We start from the raw sequence: 19,136 nt of genomic DNA on the forward strand, positions 1-19,136 counted from the left end.
CATATGAGGTTTTATTCCCCCCCCCCCCCGCAGTCCTTTTCTCTCACGTTCTTGCAACCACTTTCAGCGCTACCTAATAACTTCCGGATGTTGGTTCATCAGTCCAATCTTGCTTTAATTAACCAAATGGTTCATTAAATTACGACCAACAAATCGATCGGCTGCAAGTATATCGTAGCGGCCGTCGCCTAATCAAACCCGCTCGGTCTTGTCTGTTAATTACAATCGTTCGTGTTTGGGGTCTTATCGCCCTACACTGTGTACACACAAATATCGAAACGAATGATTTGTTTGCAGCCTCCACGTGCAACCTGGCCCCGACCGCAGTGCCCTCTATAACTCACCGGAGCAAGAGAGAGAGAGAGAGAGAAGGGAACTTCGTAGAAGCAACACCTGCGGCTTCGACGCTCTCCTAGCAACCAGTCAGGTGTGTCCGAGCGCTGTCAGCCAATCCGAGTTCAGTGCTCGGTTCCACTTTTATGAGCTCGCTCGCCACGAGCTGCAAGAAAGGTGAGGCCGAAGTCGTGCAATGGATCTGGTGGCGGATACACATTGCTTTCCGGTTGTGCGGTGTGTGTGCTGACATGTCGGAGGTCACTTCGGGGTTCCCCGAAGGACCCATGGGTTGTGTGACCTTTCACCTTCGATGACATGGACTGATAGGACCTTCTCAATGCCTGCCATAAGTACCACGGAAGTGCCCAGTAGCCGCAAAACGGTGTACCAGTTTATCAGGCCCCGACGTAGTATCAAACATGAGCTGCTAGCCCAGAGACGGTAAGAGGCCCACATGTGGGTGGTCGCATTATTTTTTTAACCCTCAAATATTTTGTGATTAGTTATTCTATTTTTTTTTTTTTCTTTTCAGAAATCTCTTTGTCAACTTATGTTAACCAACCTCCAGAAACTCCCTTGCTAACTTTACCAACCACGTGATACCAATGACCTTGTGCGTCCCGAAACAGACACTTCATTGCTCGCTGAGCCAAAAAGAATAAAGCTATCCTTGTGAAGGCTGGGTGGCGTGAAACCACAATACTCAATTTCCTTGCCTTTCCACTTTTAAGGACAAACAAAAAAGCGAGAAACTGGTCTACTTGAGCAATGTTTTTTTTTTTTTTGTCTCCCATTATAATCGGTACACGTATAATCACTACCTTTAAAAGCCAGTTCGCCTATTTAACACTTGCGAGTATTAAAACATGAATGTTTTTATTTTGTTTTATTTTTTTCCAATAAAATCCATTCCTATGATTAGTTTATGTACAAATAATAAGATCGCGTGCTAGTTACACTCTGATACACTCTTTTTACAACGTCCTGATTGGCTTGCTACATCATAGCACGCGACACAAAGATTTTCTGTGTGACGTAAACAATGCCAAGCAAAAGTCGATTGCACCAAAACACGGTTACCAACAATGAATCGTTCACATAGACGATTCAAATATTGAATTTAGCAGTTACAGTCTTTTGGTGTTTTTATTTATTTAGAAAAATAAATGCTTTCGTTAAGCCAATTGTTCAATTTAACGAGGACATGGTAGCTTTAGTGGGTTAGACTTGCTGGTAGTTATTATGAAATCATCATAATAGTTACATACCTATGTGTAACCCAGATAAGAATTTGCTTCATTTGTGTACTAGAAAAAAGAAGTAAACTTATGCCAATAATGACTGAGTGTTGGTCAATTGTTGTATTTCGTTAGCGTATGAGAGTTCCTTATCTGGAAGTGGTATCATGCAGTGCCTTCCATCAATTAAAAATTCTCCAATTGATTTGTGTTTGTTTTTTCCCTTTTTTCTCTCTGAGTTAATAAATGAACTTCTCACCCCCCCTGGCTGTTGATATATAAAGCATCGTAGCTAGGCGACTGAGACAATGGCATTAATACCCCAATACATTTTTTAATCTAGTTAACCGTCTATGGCATCTTTATTTGTGTCGATAGGTTATATGTCCAGACACAAAGGAACCACTAAATGTCCTATTAACTTAGTGCCTTTTTTGAGACTTTAGAATCTCGATCCCACTATTATTTGGGATCTCAGAAAAACACCCTAATATATTTAGAAAACTTTTTTAATGATTAACTATATACGAATAACACGAAAGTATTCGTAATTACAGGAACTAATTTAAATATTATCTCGTTTTGGTCCCTGAAGTTAGCGACTTTGTCATCATAAATCCATGCTAAAATATGTAACTCAATTAGACTTACTTCTTAGAAATAAATTATAAAATAAGAGAGAAGAGCAAAGGGTATTAAAGATATTTTAGCTTCCCTCTTAAAATTTATATATTATTATAATGCAAAGCAAAAATCGGTAAGGAGCAATGCTTATTTTTATTACACATTATTAAAATTTCTGATGCCGCAATGAATGGCTTTTTTTATTTTATTATTGATTGAACTGTAGAGGTGTGTTAATTTCGATGCAAATTATAGGGGGAAAATATGCTGATCTTAGATAATAAAATTATTATGAAAACAGCTAACTTTAGTAGAATTATTCCACTTACATTAAAACAGCGAACATCTCCAAATAAACTTTTTTGAATGATGATAGCGTTTTTCAATACAAGCGGTGGTGTAACCTACTTTTTTTTTTTTTAACTGAAAATAAGTAAAAACTGGATTGAAAAATTAATAGCAACCGATTTGGATGTGAATAATTTTCCGGTTCTGTGGGAGAAAAAAAAGACTAATAAAATCTATTAAGAATATTAAAACCAACCTTGATATATTATCAAATGGTCTTAAGAGGTTGCATTTTAGCTTGTTAAAAAAAAAAAAAATCAGTGGGCCCCAAAAATGAACTCCAATGCAATTGGAGTTCATTCAATATTAAATTCATAATTACTATTCTAAATCATAATCAAAATTGTTATTTCGTATCATCTCTAATCTTAGTATTAAATAATAATAAAATATTAAATTAGATATTACTGATCCATCCATCTATCTATATTTTATAGCCAAATTGCTGCAAACCAAGGCAATGTCAAAGATTATATTCTCATAAGCTCTGGTAAATTTCTAAATTTTCAAGATTTTATTTGCCTATAAAATATGGAAGAATCTATAATATTGTTTATTTCTTTCTTTTTTTTCTTCATATTATTATGTATACTTTAGTAAAATTTTAATTTTAACAATACATCCTAAAATTTTTTATATAAATGAAATACTTGTTGAACTTTAGTAAAGATCAAAATTATGTTTATGTGAAATATACATATTAGTTTAAATGTTTAAATATGATTTTAATTTAATTTTCTAAAAATTATTTGTAACTTGTTTTCATTACTGTTGAGTATCTTAATACTACATATAAATATGATTTTAATTTAATTTTCTAAAAATTATTTGTAACTTGTTTTCATTACTGTTGAGTATCTTAATACTACATACACGAACAAAATTAAAAAAAAAAAAGCATCTGAGGAATTCAAGATAATTTTCATTAAAATGCCTCAAAAAATACTTAAATAAAACTCGTGAAAAATTGTAAAAAAAATCATAAAAATTATTACTCATTTTTAAGGAAATTTATTCTATAAAGTTGCTTTTTTCCATGTCTAAAAATGCTGCATTTGATAATTTATTTCGACTGAGGTAATGTACATTAATTTTAAGTATTTTATTAAAAATTATATATTTTACTTAAAAATGATAATGTAACTTATAGTTTACTGTTAATTTTAAGTATACATTTGAAAATAAAACAATCAATTATTCTCTATAGTTACAAAACTTAGTACACCTTTAAATTTTTCATATCATAATATGATTTATAGTACAAAGATTAATATTACCCTTGGCTCGGCTGTTGCTGCGCCCCCCTGGGGCGCAGAGATTCATGAGTTTGAGTTCGATCTCTTAAGGATAAGGATTTTGCCTTAAGGGAGCAAATTCAGTCTCCGGGGAAAGTGTTCTGAATGCTTTTCTTCGGAATATAATGATTCTGCTCGGTGGTGGTGTGTGGGTGGAAGGCCATCACTGAGTGGAGCCAACGCTGAGATGGACGGTCTTTCGCCCACGATTGAGTGGCCTAGGGATCGTCCGAATTTTTAGAGACGGCCTTACTTTTACATATGGCAATGCCGTAGCCAATGAAGTTCTAACTGAGGCTCGGCTATTGCTGTTAACCTCCTGCCATGATCAGAGCTTTATTTATATTTATATATAGCTCAATAACACCTTATCTCTACAGATAACGAGGAAGATGAAAAGCATTCTTGCTTCGCCTCTTTAATTCAGTCCTTATAAGAATAAACATCATAAAATAAAATATAATCTTGTGCATTTTAGTCAGAATATTTTCTTGTATCTTTGTATTGGGTTGTATTTTTGTTTAGGTTGATGGCACACAATATACCCTGGTAAGAAGTAATGGCAAATATTTTTCTTTTTTCCTCCTTACCCTTTAACTCGCTCTTAGGCTATATCAGAATATTAATTATCTTTCTTCTTTCAGAACTGGCCAGTTATTTCATATTATCTCCCATCTGAGTAGCTCGCATTACACAGGGGGAACACACACTAAAAATACCAGCATACGTGTCTGTATCGTTATTTCTATGAAAGAGAGATATCTGACAACAGCATTCTTCGCCCGGAATACACAGCCTATTCCAATTTCTTTCTTTTTCTTTTGTAATCTCCGGCTCATACTTGACAGTATTACTGGAGGTTATCTTTGAGAAGGTCGTGGCTTTAAATGATGGGGGAAACTGCCTCTCACTACTTTTTTTTTTTTCTTACAGAGATGCTTAACAACCCAACTCTCTGTGTTGAACAATTCCTGGCTTTACTAGAAGCGCCTCTAGCGGAGAATTAAAACTTTCTTTTTTCTATAAGAAATATGCACGATAATAGCTGCAATATTTTATTTATTTTTTTTTATTCTTTTTGGCCTAGTGCTCGAGTTGAGATTACACACGCTTGTTCAGAATGTATGCACGCGCAGTTATAGCTGTGGGACGTTGGAGCGTAACCAGTTGCGTTAACCGAAGTTCTTTGCGTGAAGAAAGAAGCAAATTGTGCGTTGGGAATAAGCAAATTTTTTTCGAAAACATCGTGAATATCAAAAATCCTGTTTTAAATTGCCCATTCTCCGTCTCCCCCTCCTTGAGGCTGTCAACAGGTGATCAAAAAATAAATAAATAAATAAAATCCAAACATATTTACGAACGTCTGCTTGCAATTTGCCTTCCCCCCCCCCTCAAAGGCATAGGTATTTGAGCCCATACATCACAGAGCGATGGTAGTGTCATCTTGTGTCAGTACCATTCAACTGAATATCCACACTTGACCTGACCCCTTACCATAACTGGATTTTTCTCAAGTGACGTTTGCATGACGTGTGTGTGTCGAAAACAGGTGGATAGGAAGTGCAAGTCGAAAAAATAGAAAGAAAGTACAAGGAAAGAATCATTTGCTATTGAATCCATTCCTTCCAAGCTGTCTTCCCCCACCCACAGCTCTTAGCAACAATGCTTGCCTTTTCAAGACAGCATCGAATATTTAAACGCTTTATTTGACTTCTGCAAACTCTCACAAAACATCCTGTCACTAGTGTTGGCAGAGAAAAGCGAACAGTATAACAACCACCTTACTAAGCCTAACTTCTTGTTTTCCAACCTGTTGTACGGTGAATGATATGGTGGGGCAGGAGACACGAACACATGATCGATGCGATTGCTTATTACTTCCCCAACCCCCTGGCGGTGCATGCATCTACCCAGAAGGTGGTATTTTAGCGTAGAAAGGCCACCGACAGCAAAATCAAAAGTAGTAGGTAGACAAGCCCTCTTTAATGTCTGTATGCTAACATTTTGTCTTCAGTGTTTGATGTCTAGGCATTCGATTCAATCTATCTATGTTTATAATCTATGTAATTGTTATGTGTTTCCACAGCATAGATTGTGGCTCCCTCTGTAAATTTCTTGTAGCGAAATAATGGTTGTCGTGGTTAGATTTGGGAATTACAGGCATAATTCTTGAAACTATTTTTAAGCCTTAAAAAAAAGGATTTTTTTTTTAGATTACTGCCTAAAAATCACAATTTTAGGCAGTAATCTAAACCTACTTTGTGTGCTTATATTATCTTCAATTAAAATAAAACAACTTTTATTATATGTCAACTACAGTTCAGATTCTCTTGGAGGGAATTTCTTGCTTATTGTTCGCAAGTATCAAATGTTCGATAAAATAGAATTATCATTTTTTTTTTTTTTTTTTTTTTTTCCTGCTAGAAATGTAGCGTCAATCTGCTATTCCCAGCACGAATGCGGAATAGTTAGTACTGCCTGAAGAGACAAACCATGTCATTATTGCTGGGTTTTTTTTTTTTATTTATTTCCCAAACGCTTTTCATAAAAATAAAAGTTTAATGGTGGTCTATCTAATCAGTATGTCATCGTCGATATAGGCGGACCCCACAGCCAAACAGAAAGGGGTGGCGTCCGGGAAGTGAGTTATTTACATATCTAGATTCGCGGTAACTTTACTTTTTCTTTCTCTCAATCCCGAAACAGCCATGACCCACATCGAGCCAACAACCTGCTCACGATGGGATGGTCATCATACTCTCCGCACCAGGTCATTCCTCTTAGGTAGAGGGAGATAATGGTTCGTCGGACGGGCAGGTTAGGCCAAAATTTGTCCAATTTGGCTTGGGGGGGAAATTAAACGTGGTGGCACGGAAGTCGTAATGTGCATGGAAGGGAGGTAGGGTTCAACTCTCGGCGAAGTGTCGGAATCGGTGGTGCGTGGCAGGGAGTGATCAGCTACCCGAACAAAGTATCCCCCCCGCGTCCCGTTTTTCCCTAAGGATTTTTCATTTCGCCTCTGCTTCCAAACTCGATGCTTTTTTCTGTGCCTCTAGAAAGATAAGTTAGTGGGTGGATTTGTGTGCCGTGTAATGGATTGAGGGACCGAAAAAGAAGGGGTTGTACTTCCTTACTGATCGTTCGTAATGGCTGTGCTTCTACGCCTTAATGAAATCGCAGCCGGTTGTTGTTTTGGGTGTGATTCCAGTCAAGTGTTTTTGCCTGTGAGTTCTCTCGATATCATTAGCATTCCCAGCCCTGTGAAGCGGAAATTTGTGTGACATTTCGTTAGAACTATGCACTTTGCAGTAAGCGTATTAAGTCCTACTAAATATAGTATTACTGCCAGGTATCTGTGGCCAAACTAGTAAAAATAAAATCGCTTTTACATATTTGGAAATCATTCATTCTGTAATCATATTAACCCTTATCCACTAAGAGTAAACATGCAACACAATTAATAGGTGTTGACAGTGTCCTTTCTTATAAATATAGTTTATGATAAGAAATAATCTACAACGAATTTCAGATTAAAAAAAAATATATATATATATATATATATATATATATATATATGTGTGTGTGTGTGTGTGTGTGTGTGTGGTGAAAACGGAAGAAATTTATGGATTCGTCCATACCTGTTAGTAATATCCTACGCCAAACTGAAGATTTTTAGTAAATATAATTTTATATTTGCCTCCGCAGCTCAGTCGGTACTATAGACCATAGGTGGCCAACAGCAGGCCTGTGGGCCGCATGCGGCCCGTGGCAGAATAAAAACTATATTAAATTATATATTATCCATTTAGCTATTAGTTTCGCCGGCAGATTTTCTGATTGATATACTAGTAATATTCATTATTTCTGATGACGGAAACAATTTATATTCTCAACACGGAATCAAAATTGCTTTATATAATATTCATCAAAGCTTGATTTGCTTCCTCAGTCTTAAGAAAAGGCTTTATATTCCACTAATTCAAGCCCTACCCAAGGGCCTATGAGTTGTGGAAATACTTTCTGAAAATGAAAGCTGTGCCCAACAAAGCGGCGTTTTGCAGCTGCCCAATTTTTAATCCATCTAACTCGAGTGCTTCTAGATGTTTTTTCAATGTTTTAGGGATGGCGCCTAAAGCACCTATTATTATGGGAACAACTTTCGTTTTCTTTTGTTAGATTCGTTCCACTTCGATTTGCAAATCGCGATATTTTGTAATTTTTTCATTTTCTTTGTTGTCAATCCGACTATCTCCTGGTACTGATATTTCGATAAACTTAACACCCTTGTTTTCACTTTTTTCAACCACTAGTAATACACAGCCTTATCAACTTTACTTATACAAGTTGCTACAAGGTGCTTTTACTTTGAATAAGAAACTCTGGATGAGATAAAGATATGAAAAATTTTTTATCTTGGGGATAATATATATTAAGGATACCAAGTAATTTTATAAACTTGGTTTTTTTTTACTTCTTCTCCCAAGTAAGTAAAACAGTTAAATTTGCGCCTGAACTACATTCAATCGTAAACCTTTGCGCTACCTTGAACTACGTTCATGCGCAAACTTAACTGTTTTGCTTACTTGGGAGAAGAAGTAAAAAAAACCAAGTTTATAAAATTACTTGGTATCCTTAATATATATATATATATATATATATATATATATATATATATATATATATATATATATATATATAGATAGATAGATAGATAGATATAGAAATATGTAATTAAATTTAATTTAACAATTTATGTTTAAATCAGTCAAGTATTTTATATTGTTCTCCCAGTAGTAAAAGGATTTAACAAATATAGTAATTCAATACATATAACTATTTCCTTGAAAAAAATGCAGAGTTTATTTTTATTTAAGTTCTGTCTAAAAGTGTGCGGCCCGTGACTCTACCACTCATCATATATTGGCCCTTGGATAGAATGAAGTTGGCCATGCCTGGTATAGACGAAGCGCTTTGGTCAGAAAGACCTGGGTTCGATTCCCGTCCATGAGTGAGGAACCTTTACTGGTCTCTTTCGACTAAATATGAGTTAGGCCGGTCTGAGATAGAGGGTCCCTCCCCCGGAAACTCGGGTTTTTTCATCCCTCAGAACAAGCAAACCCGCCCTGTGAACACATACAGTAATAATCAAAAAATACATTCCCCCCACCTCGGCGCAGGCCGGTTAGGGGATTGTACTAACAGAGTCGCATCAATGTAACATGCGAACCCTGTATTAGAAGCAGGATAAACTCGAAGAGGAAGAATAAAATATAATTTTATATTATTATTGTATTATACACCCTCTGTCCCAAAAGAAACCGAACTAATAGAAGAAACTACTGGCGCCACCTGTTGTATCTTTTTGTTGTCGAAAGCGGCAACCTTCATTAGTGTTGTTTCAACTGTTTATGAGATTTGTTTCATTAGAAGCCGAGTTATAGTGCCAAGAGTGACAATGTGTTTTGACGAACGGTCGGAAAATGAGTTTCAAACAGAGAGCTGCGATTGACTTTTGTGTTAAACTTGGTAAACATTTTACCGAAACGCATCGAATACTTCAAAAAGCATACGGTGATGAATGCTTATCCTGTACTCAAGTTCACAAGTGGTTTAAGCGATTTTCAAGTGGTCGTGAGACGCTTGAGTACGACGAAAAGCCAGGCCGTCCAAAAATTGGACTGAGCGAAGTTAACAAGGTGCGTGATTTCATCAAAGAAAACAAATCCGAAATCGTCCGTGTGAGATTGATTGAAGATGAATTGGGGATTCCAAAATCAACTGTGCACAACATTTTGACCGAGAGTTCGGGCCTTCGTAAATTGAATTCGCGATCTGTTCCCCACAAGTTGACCGACGACCAAAAATGTATCGAATTGAACACTGCAAGGACCTCATTAAAACTCGTAAGGACTCAAACTTCCTTGAAACGATCGTTACTGGTGACGAAACGTGGTGTTTTGAGTATGAGCCCGAAACAAAGCCAGACTGCTGAGTGGAGACCACTAAAAGAGGGGCATCCGAAAAAATGTCGCTTGGAGAAGTCAAAAGTAAAGACTGCTGATTTGTTTCTACGATTCCAAGGGCATTATCCACAAAGAATTCGTTCTGCCTGGCCAAACGGTCAATGGGGAGTTTTATCTCGAAGTTTTGAAGCGATTGATAGCGAGAATTCGTCTCGTACGGGCATGAATATCGTGACGACCGATCGTTCGTCAAAACACACGGTATGTAGTAGTGAACCAATTAATCTGAATAAACCGAATTAACGTTTTTTATTTCGATTTGCTATTTATGGTTTTGGTTTAAGTTCACTATTTTGGATGAGTGCTGCGTGTTTTAACTCTCTCTACGATGTTTATTAATAGTGTCGTGAATTTTTAATAGTGTAAATAAGATGACGTTCGTAGTGTTTTATTCATTTTATGTAGTGTAAAATGGATACTCCTCCAAGAAAGCGTTCAGAAAGATGTACTCTTTCTCAGCACACATCGATGACTGAAAGACAAATTACCAACGAGTGTGGTGTTGGCTAGGGGACTGTTAATGCGATTTTAAAGAGGTTTAGGGAGACAGAAACCTTTTCTCCTGACAGAAAAAGAAAATGTTAAAGAAAAAGGAAAACTAGTCTTACTAGTTAGGAAAAGCCAAATGATTGTCTTCCAAGATTGTCTGCTGTAGAGTTAAATAGAGATTGGGAAGCTAGTGGGATTAATGTTGCTGACATGACAGTCCATCGAAGATTGTTGGAAGCAGGGATGACTGCCTGCAGACCAAAGCCAACTTCAACAAGCTCCTAAACACCCAGCTGAATAGATGTTCTAGGGTTGTTTTACACATTACAGTCCCGAGTCACTTGTGCCTGTTGATGGTATAATGAAAAGCGAGAATACATAAAAATATTGGAGAAAAGAACGGTCCCACAGATCCAGAAAGACAAAGAACTCATCTTCCAGTAGGATCTCGCTACAAGACACTTGAAAAATTAAATTTTTTTTTTTAATATTGTTTCATAGTATAAGTAAAATATAAGCTATATTATTATTTATAATAAAAATACAATAATTTGCATTGAAAAATCGGGAAAAATACTTATAAACGTATTATGTAAAAAAGTGACTCAAGCACTGAGAAAGTATATTTGCAACAATGCAGAAGCTACTCTTTCACATCATTATTTTAAACGTATTTCTACGATTTGTATTGTTGTTGCTGCTGCTATGATACTGTCGAATTTCCATTGTTAACAATTAAATATTGTCAGTAAGCAAACGTTCTATTGTTACGAAGATAACTCAAATAACATGAGGTGCATCCAACAAGTGTTAATACACAACACCGGATATTTTGCTGACTGAAATAGTAGTAGAGTTAAAACTTATGTAGAAATCTGGATTAATACAGACGTTACAATGGGAACATGATCTTTTATAGGAAGATTATAAAAACTAAGTGCTATGCCTATTTAAATCTTTAAATAAAGGTTGAAATATCAGCATGGAGGTGTAAGTGGAGAACTTGGTTGCAACAAAACAACCAAGGCCCTATTACTCACGCATTTCTAAGATCGCCATGTTTAGTGAAAATCTGAATTAACGTCCTCGCACTGAAATATCCTGGTTTGAAGTTCTATTCGCTTTTAACCGGTCTGGATTGGACTTCAAATAAAATATGTGAACTGAAATGGTGTTGAGTAGTTTGTGAATGAAAACTCGACTCTTAATCACGACATTCTATGTCGTGACACGTGATCTAACAATAGGTACTTTTGCTTCTGCTGACTGCACAGTCGTTTGCATAAATATTTCTTATTGATCTGCAAGGGACTCTGACTGGGTAGAAACAAAAGGGTCGACACGCACAACTCCTATTAACAAAACATGCAAAAAACCCAGATGATATCTTTTACGTCAAGTAACAACGACAAACCCCCACGTAGAGTACATAACGTTCGTATTGTTGTAGCACGCGATATGCAATATAATCAATTCCATTTAAAGCACCATTGATAGGCGTATGGCGCTGACGAGACTCCAATACGGTGAAAAAATCGGGCAGACACAATGGAAGGTGTGAATGAGTCTTCAGGAATGTTCCGCTATACTCAGTGGAGGATTTTCTTAATTTACGGCAGACTACTCTTACGATAAAGGGGTAAGCGATGCTAGTGGAACGCAATGTAAGCGCTGGATATGCCGTTGTGTCTCAGAAACAGACAAAAAAAGTTCAGGTTTGCGATTACGACAGGCCAATGAGAGTGACCTTGAGCGGTTGAAGTGATCTTCCCAGTTTCATTTTCTCCCTCCTGTCTGATTTCACACTCTCGGCTTCCATCGGGTCATTGAGCCTCTTTCTACGGTTCAATGGCTGCTCGCACTCCATCGTATGTTTGCTTTCCGATTGAGGTGCTTCAGACAGCAGAATCGCAGCTTTTCTTTGATCGCTAATCGCTTGTACAAGCGCAGTTTTGTTTAGTTACAGTGGGGTGGGACGACGGGGATTACCATAAGGGACAAGCAGTGGTTTTTCTAGAACAGCACACGACAACAGAATCAGAGCTCATTACAGGGATAAATAAACATCGGGAAAATCAGTTTGAGACCCAGTGGGACGTGTAGGGGTCGAATTCAATGGAAGGGTTTGTAAATCTATGCCAAAGAATCACACAGTGATTTATTTTGTGTGTGTGTGTGTGGAGCGTATCGATTGGATAAGTCAGTTGCACAATGGTATCTATGAATGAGATAGTTTTGAATAAATACTGGCTACGCTACAAATTAGCAAAACTGTATAAAGTTCTTGGTATAAAGTTCTTGAATGTAGTTTTAAGGAATTTACTGACCAACAGTTAAATTATACTCAGCAATGTTGTTCATCGAGGGTTTTTTTTTATGATTATTTATTTATTTATTTTTATATATAATACAAAAGTCGAATCTAGTGGTGCGCAAAAGGATGTCGCGATATCTTCCTGTTAACTAAAAATATCCTTGGTGTGTGAGAATACAAAAAGAAAGTGAAGCTGAGACCGTTTCCTGTCCGTAGCCAATACCGTACTAAAGAAATCAAAACTCCGTGTTATTGACTCGGTCATTAAAAATAACCAAATGCAAGAATGTCTGCAGTAGTAGAAACTCACATCTTCGTTGGCACGTTCCTTCAAAATAAAATACTGTTGTCAATGGTTTCACACGCACATCTCAATGCAGTTAGGAAGATTTTGCTTTGGCTGGAATAATGGAATTATTCCAACCAAACATTGTCTGTTAATTGACTGTGTTCTACGGATAGTTTGTTTTTTATTGTATGGAAAAAAAAAACTAAATTTTTGAGATTAAATACCCTTCCGACTCCATCGAAATCATCTTCAGCTGAAAAATTTTTATAGGTTTCCCATGTCTTAGACCGGGATTCGAACCAAACTATTTCCTATCGAAGTGGCTTCTCTAAAGACTGAGCTACGGAGGCTTTCTAAGTAAAAGTTGAAGTTTTACTGAACTACAAGTGAATGTTTGCTGTGACTCAGTAATGTTCTTCAATGTTCAATGTTCTCGCATATCAGAGAGGGATCATTCTCCATCCCATCCCATCCCATCTAATCCCTTGATATGCTGAGATGCGGATATCAAGGGATTAGCCATGCCACAAATATGACGAAATTTGGCAAAATATTTATCATCACAAGAAGGTGAGTTTTTAGATGATGTTTTCAAGTATTATAAAGACTTTCCATATTAAAGTGAAAACCCCTTGAATTAAAAGAGGGGAGAAAATATCACGAAATGTTGTCTCCAAAATTCCACGTTTTTCATAAAATTGTCATTCGATGTTCCATGCAAAGTATTAACAGCCAAGAGTTAACCCGTTTAGTGAAGATTGAGAAACAGTAATGTACAACATGTTCAAAAAACTAAAACATTGATACTAAGATGCAGTATTCTAATAGACTAAAAATGAGTTTAGTCCAACGCACCAAAAACTAATTTCCTTCATTATTTCTGGAATAATAGTTGCAGAGATTAGATTAAGAAAAAAAAAGTTGATAGGAGAACTAGAATCGGGTATTAACGAAGACATTTTTATCATCGATCTGTACGTCAATAACGGAAGCATTGGATGCTGACTCGCAATGTTGTAATAGATGAAAGCTGAGTTGATGGGTTATCTTTCCTATTTTGTATATATTATTGCATTCAGTACGATTTTTATTATCATTTTCCCAATAATATAATATTTCAGACCTTAAGACTGAAAAACTGTTATCAGGGGTGACATTTTCTCATAAATGTGTATGACCTAGGCCCTGATCTTTCAATTTTAAAAAGTTCCCCCCCCCCCCCAAAAAAAAGAATGAAACTTGTATTTATTACTATACCGATTTTTTTTTTTTTTTTTTTTTAATGGCGTTCTTTTCTTTCCCGAGTGCTTAAAATCTTCAAGATGGCACAACGCGTGAGTACTCCCCCTATTTTGCCCTTTTAATACACCTTTGCACATGAATTGAGTTCTGGCTTCATTGTAATGGCGATTTTAGTTGTGACCTTAACCGGAAATTGTTTCGGTTTCCATGGCAGCAAGTAAACGTGGACAATCACTCGGTGTAGATTGTTTGGGGGGGGGATCTCTCTTCAATTCCGGTATTTATCACTTTGAATGCCTCAAAGATTTTTGAACCCCCCCTCTCCCACCCCTCTTAGAGAATCCCTAGATTTCTAGCTTCCTCACCTGGAGCGTACTTCTGCATATTTACATTTCTCCAATTGGAACGAGCGTGTCAATTTCCCCCGATCAAGGTCGAGTTCATGCGATTGGGAGATGGCTGTTAAAACCCTTTTGGCTTCACCCCGCAGCCTTCCCGAGAATCGCAAACGAGACTTGGTGGACCAGAATGGCAAGTATTTAATTTTCCTGTCGGACAATTAGCCTTGGACTGTGCCGCTAGGAATAAATGAGATCAAGTTGTAGTTCGGCATGCTCGGTCTACAGTCCAACCACTTCTTCTCTCTCTCTCTCTCTCTCTTGCCCCGGCTATTTGCAAAGTTGTGTCTGTCTCTCCGCAGCTGCACCTTCGATATGCAAATGAAGCGCGAGTGAACAAGCGCACCTTCTGTTACAGGTGGCTGGGAACGACAATAAATCAATCTTGGAGGCATCCATTATTGTGTTCCGCGTGCATCCCAACCGGATGATTGCATTCTGGGTATCCTTCGCTAATAATCAAATTATGTGACTTTAATTTCAAGCCAGTGCAATGGTGGGGGGGGGGGGGGGAGAATGGTCTCGACGGGTTTTATACAGGCGCGTAATACACAGTCGCCTACAGAGTGTCACTTATAGAAGGCTCGTTATCCGCATTTTAAACCTAATTGACGCATATTTATTAGATTTTTCGGGCTGAGGGGGAAGGGGGGGGGGAAGACGGCCAAATAAATAAACTTTGCACCGAGAATTGACACGCTGTACTGTTGTTGATTGACCTTTAGTTTGTGTTCGTATCCGGTTGAGCGGGTTTGTTGGAAAAGGTTGAGAGATGCAAATATGAAAAGTGGGGTTAATTAGAGGGTTAGGGAGTGTGGATTTGTTTCTTACTGCTGTCTTATATTGTCAACAGTTGAACTTAATCGCATCATTACTAACAGTTGTTAATAAAACCATTAAAAATCTCTTAAAAACTCGATTTTCTGACCGGGATAACCTCTCGGTACTGTGGAGTGTTTTGGTTGTCTTCTACGTACTGCATGTTTGTAGAGGAAAATTAATTTACCATTTTTAGAAGGATTATTTCTGTTTGAGGATGTTTTCATTGGTTATTACTTAACAATTGAAACGATAGTTTAGTCTATAACACGACAATTGGTTGAACAATTGAATAATTGGAACTTCAGTGCGTATAGAACGCTCAGGGCAGGCTCAGACGTTCGGGGGTCTCAGACCGAAGCCCCACGTTCAGAGGGGGTCCTTCACTTTCAAATTTTTAAGAAAATTTGTTAATAGAATTTTTGATGTTTCAGAGATGTATTGATATGGGAAATATTTTAATTAAATTTATATTGATTCTTTGTCCTTTTATCATGATAAAAGGCGCAGTGAAATACGATGGGCCTCACTAATAACTTTTTCCCGAGTTCCCCCGCAAAACCTCCAGCCGTCCCTCAGAACGCTGCAACATCCCATTTTTATCATTGTTCATGACTCGGCATATATTCTTCTATTGTTGCCATTCTCATGGCAACCATAGGAAAATCTATGGTTGCCATGAGAACAAATACAACTTTTCATTGCATACATATTCTAATATAGATTTGTTGTATATACCGTATATGTCGGCGTATGAAACGACTCTCAAATACTACAGAAAACCCCTCGAAATCATGGATCGTCTTCTACGGCGAGTATAAAAAAGGGAAGCTTAATTTCTTGGATGGACATTTAGGTAGTTACAATACATCGTTAGATAAGAAAATAGGCAGTGTTTATAAATAAATCAGGTTAATTTTTTGTTACATAAATTGATTTAAAATATTACAATAGATGTAAGTCTTAAAAAACAAATAATTATAAACCTCAATTTTCATGTTAATTTTCTTCATCTGTTGAAAATAGTTCTTCAGATTCATTGTTTAAATGATGGTCATATGGATCCCAGTTCGAATCCGGTGAATTGATTTTGTTTTCATCGTCATCAGTGTCCCACAACAAATCATCTTTCGTACCATCCATAAGATTAGAGATACCACACTTTTTAAATGATTTTATTACAGTCTCCACTCTTACTTTATTCCATGCTTTGATCACAAAATTACACAACATATCAAGTGATGCAGCGCGCATACATCCACCGTTTGTAAATGATTTTTCACCAGTCAACATCCATCAACAGGTCATGTTTTTTCATGACCTGTACCTCGAACTAGCACACTCTTACTACCTTTAAACTCCACTGTTTTTATTGCTTATCATATCAAAGCTCAGAGGAGTTTCATCCATATTTCCAATATTTGACAATAGAAATTTCATCCGAATTCGATCTTGACCATTTTAGTGCGCATGCTCTAATCCTATTTCTTGTAACAAGATAACCATTCTACCTTTGTTCGAATACTCATTCTGCAATGTGATTTTCCACTTGCGACCATCGGGTGATCCCTGTTCTCATCGCACATTTTTTCTTTGGCAATTTTTTTAAAATGTCTTCTTTCTTCCTCCATTCGCTTACCATCTTCTCGGTTATGTCAAACTTTCTTGCAGCAGCCTAGTTATTAGTTTGCTTTGCTATTTCAATTACCCTTATTTTAAATCGAACTTCATACTTTCTTCGTTTTGTTGCTGGTTCCATGATTTTAAATGATAACAATTTTAATAATCCTAAAATTTAAAAAAAAAATGCAAAATTAATAATGAATTAAAATTTGGGCTAATCACTTTTAATTAGGGTAATTCGCGTAACTAAATCTATGCTATGCAAAAAAAATAAATTTCCCTTGTTCAGAATAGGGGCATAGTGGAGACTAGCGTGTGTCCAAAAAAAAAAAAAGTTCAGCAGATTATCGGCACTTAAAAATTCTACATGTAAGATAACTTGTAAAAAAAAAAATGATAATAATAAAAAAGAAAATAAAATAAATACAAGGTTGGTATTGAGATCATTTAGACCGTGTCATATGCAGAACGAATAATATGATCCCATAATTATGTATTTCTCAAGCTGAATTGATAATCATTTTATGCGTACATATTAATGAAGTTCTTCACGTCGGATTGAATCACAGTATGCAACGTTAATTTATAAGTGTTACCTGCCTGTCTGTGTCAGATACCTTCATCGTATGGTTGAGGCCCTTTCAGTGCTTATCAGTACGCCTTGGGGTAAATATCATCTGCTCTGGAGGCATTAACTATGGTTGTATCATTTGGATGATTAACATAATTTCTTTCTCCGTATTTCCATCGCTGCAGTCAGCTATAATAGATTCTTATCCAATTGTATTAGTTGCCATGACTACCGATAGCCATCTTAATTATCGCCATTTTTAAAATGTCTTTTGTGCATTAACAGCAACAATTTGCGAATGTTTCTTCTAACACAATGTAACTATTGGAGGCCAATGCGATCAACAATACTACAATCCAAAAAGAAAAAAAAAAAAAAAATCCTCATTGTTGAATGATAATCACGTGGCAAGGCATTGTTAACCGAGTCAACAGATCAACTAGGTGAAAACCTATTTGCATTTTACACACTTTAACAATTCAGTGAGTACCTAAGGAAGAATTTATTTTGTTCAAGAATGCATTTGCTTTTCGTTGTATGTAGATATCGAGCAGGAGACGATGATGGATTTTACCATTTCCATGGAATGTGGCCTCAGGCAATTAATGCAACTGTCCGAGGCTGTAGTTTTTCGCGCTGCGATAATACCAGATTGTTGTGTGGATGCTGACAGCGGAAAAGAGCAACAAACTTCGTCCGGCAGACCCGTGTTGATAGAGATGATGAGAGATAATTAGTGCATCAACCTGCACATCCAGTCCGACTGGTAAGGCCTCTCTCAATCTTCTTTCGTCGGCATAGCGGTTGTCTCCAAGGCCGTACGTATTCCGATTCTCGTGAGTAGTCGGCACTGCCGTGCGTGCTAACCCCCTCGCGCAAATTAGCAAAGTGAGAGTAGACAAAAATGTTCCATTGCACCTTCCCACATGCAATCTCGGCCGTGCTGTACCGAGATTCGACCTTCGCTAATGTTGCCGCTAAAAACGCGAACGAATTATTTTCTTTATTTCGATTCTGGGTCTCCGTTCGTCACCAGGAAGCCAAGAGAAGGTCACCGCAAGGAAAAGGTTGCCGGGGGGTGGGCGTTCATCGATGACGTCGCCAACTCATACAGGCTGGGGTCAGGTGCGCCACCGAGTTTGGTTCGAGCCCTTCCTTTGTGGATTGTTTCGCTTAATTTCTCTCTCTTTTTTTTGTTTTTTTGTTTACCTTGGACATTTTCTCACGGAGAGGGTTTATCTGTAGCTTCTCATTAGTACCGTTGCTGGCAGAGGTGACCCCAATTGTATTACCCTTATCTTCCATAATTGTTGCTTTCGGTTTGAATAGCCCCCCCCCCTTCTCCCCCTAAGGAAACGAGAAGATAACTCTGGTTTCAGGAAATGGTGCGTTGCACTAATGAGGACTGGTTTATTATCAATAGTTTAGGCGTCTTTGTTTTAAAGAAATTTCATCTTTAAGCGTAAAAACGAGGCCTAATGTCTAAGCCTAATGAACGAGGGTGAACAGCTAACACAAAATTCTCTG

At 37.1% G+C, this 19,136-nt stretch overlaps 1 protein-coding gene across 2 annotated transcripts in view; it reads left to right on the forward strand.

Annotated features, from left to right (window-relative positions):
* Positions 1-19,136, forward strand: part of LOC150099941 (uncharacterized) — a 371,458-nt gene that overhangs the window by 118,854 nt on the left and 233,468 nt on the right. Inside the window, exon 1 of one of the 2 annotated variants that reach the window (XM_090402301.1) lies at positions 553-777. The exons of the other annotated variant lie outside the window; for it this stretch is intronic. Coding sequence (XP_090258427.1) covers positions 647-777 — 131 coding nt within the window. The 5' untranslated portion in view covers positions 553-646. Of the gene's footprint in view, positions 1-552; positions 778-19,136 lie in introns of those variants that run through there. 2 annotated transcript variants of the gene reach the window in all.

This window comes from Typopeltis vanoorti, chromosome 13, assembly GCF_054136105.1.
Source record: "Typopeltis vanoorti isolate ZY-2024b chromosome 13, IOZ_Tvanoo_1.0, whole genome shotgun sequence".
Lineage (NCBI taxonomy): Eukaryota > Metazoa > Arthropoda > Arachnida > Uropygi > Thelyphonidae > Typopeltis > Typopeltis vanoorti.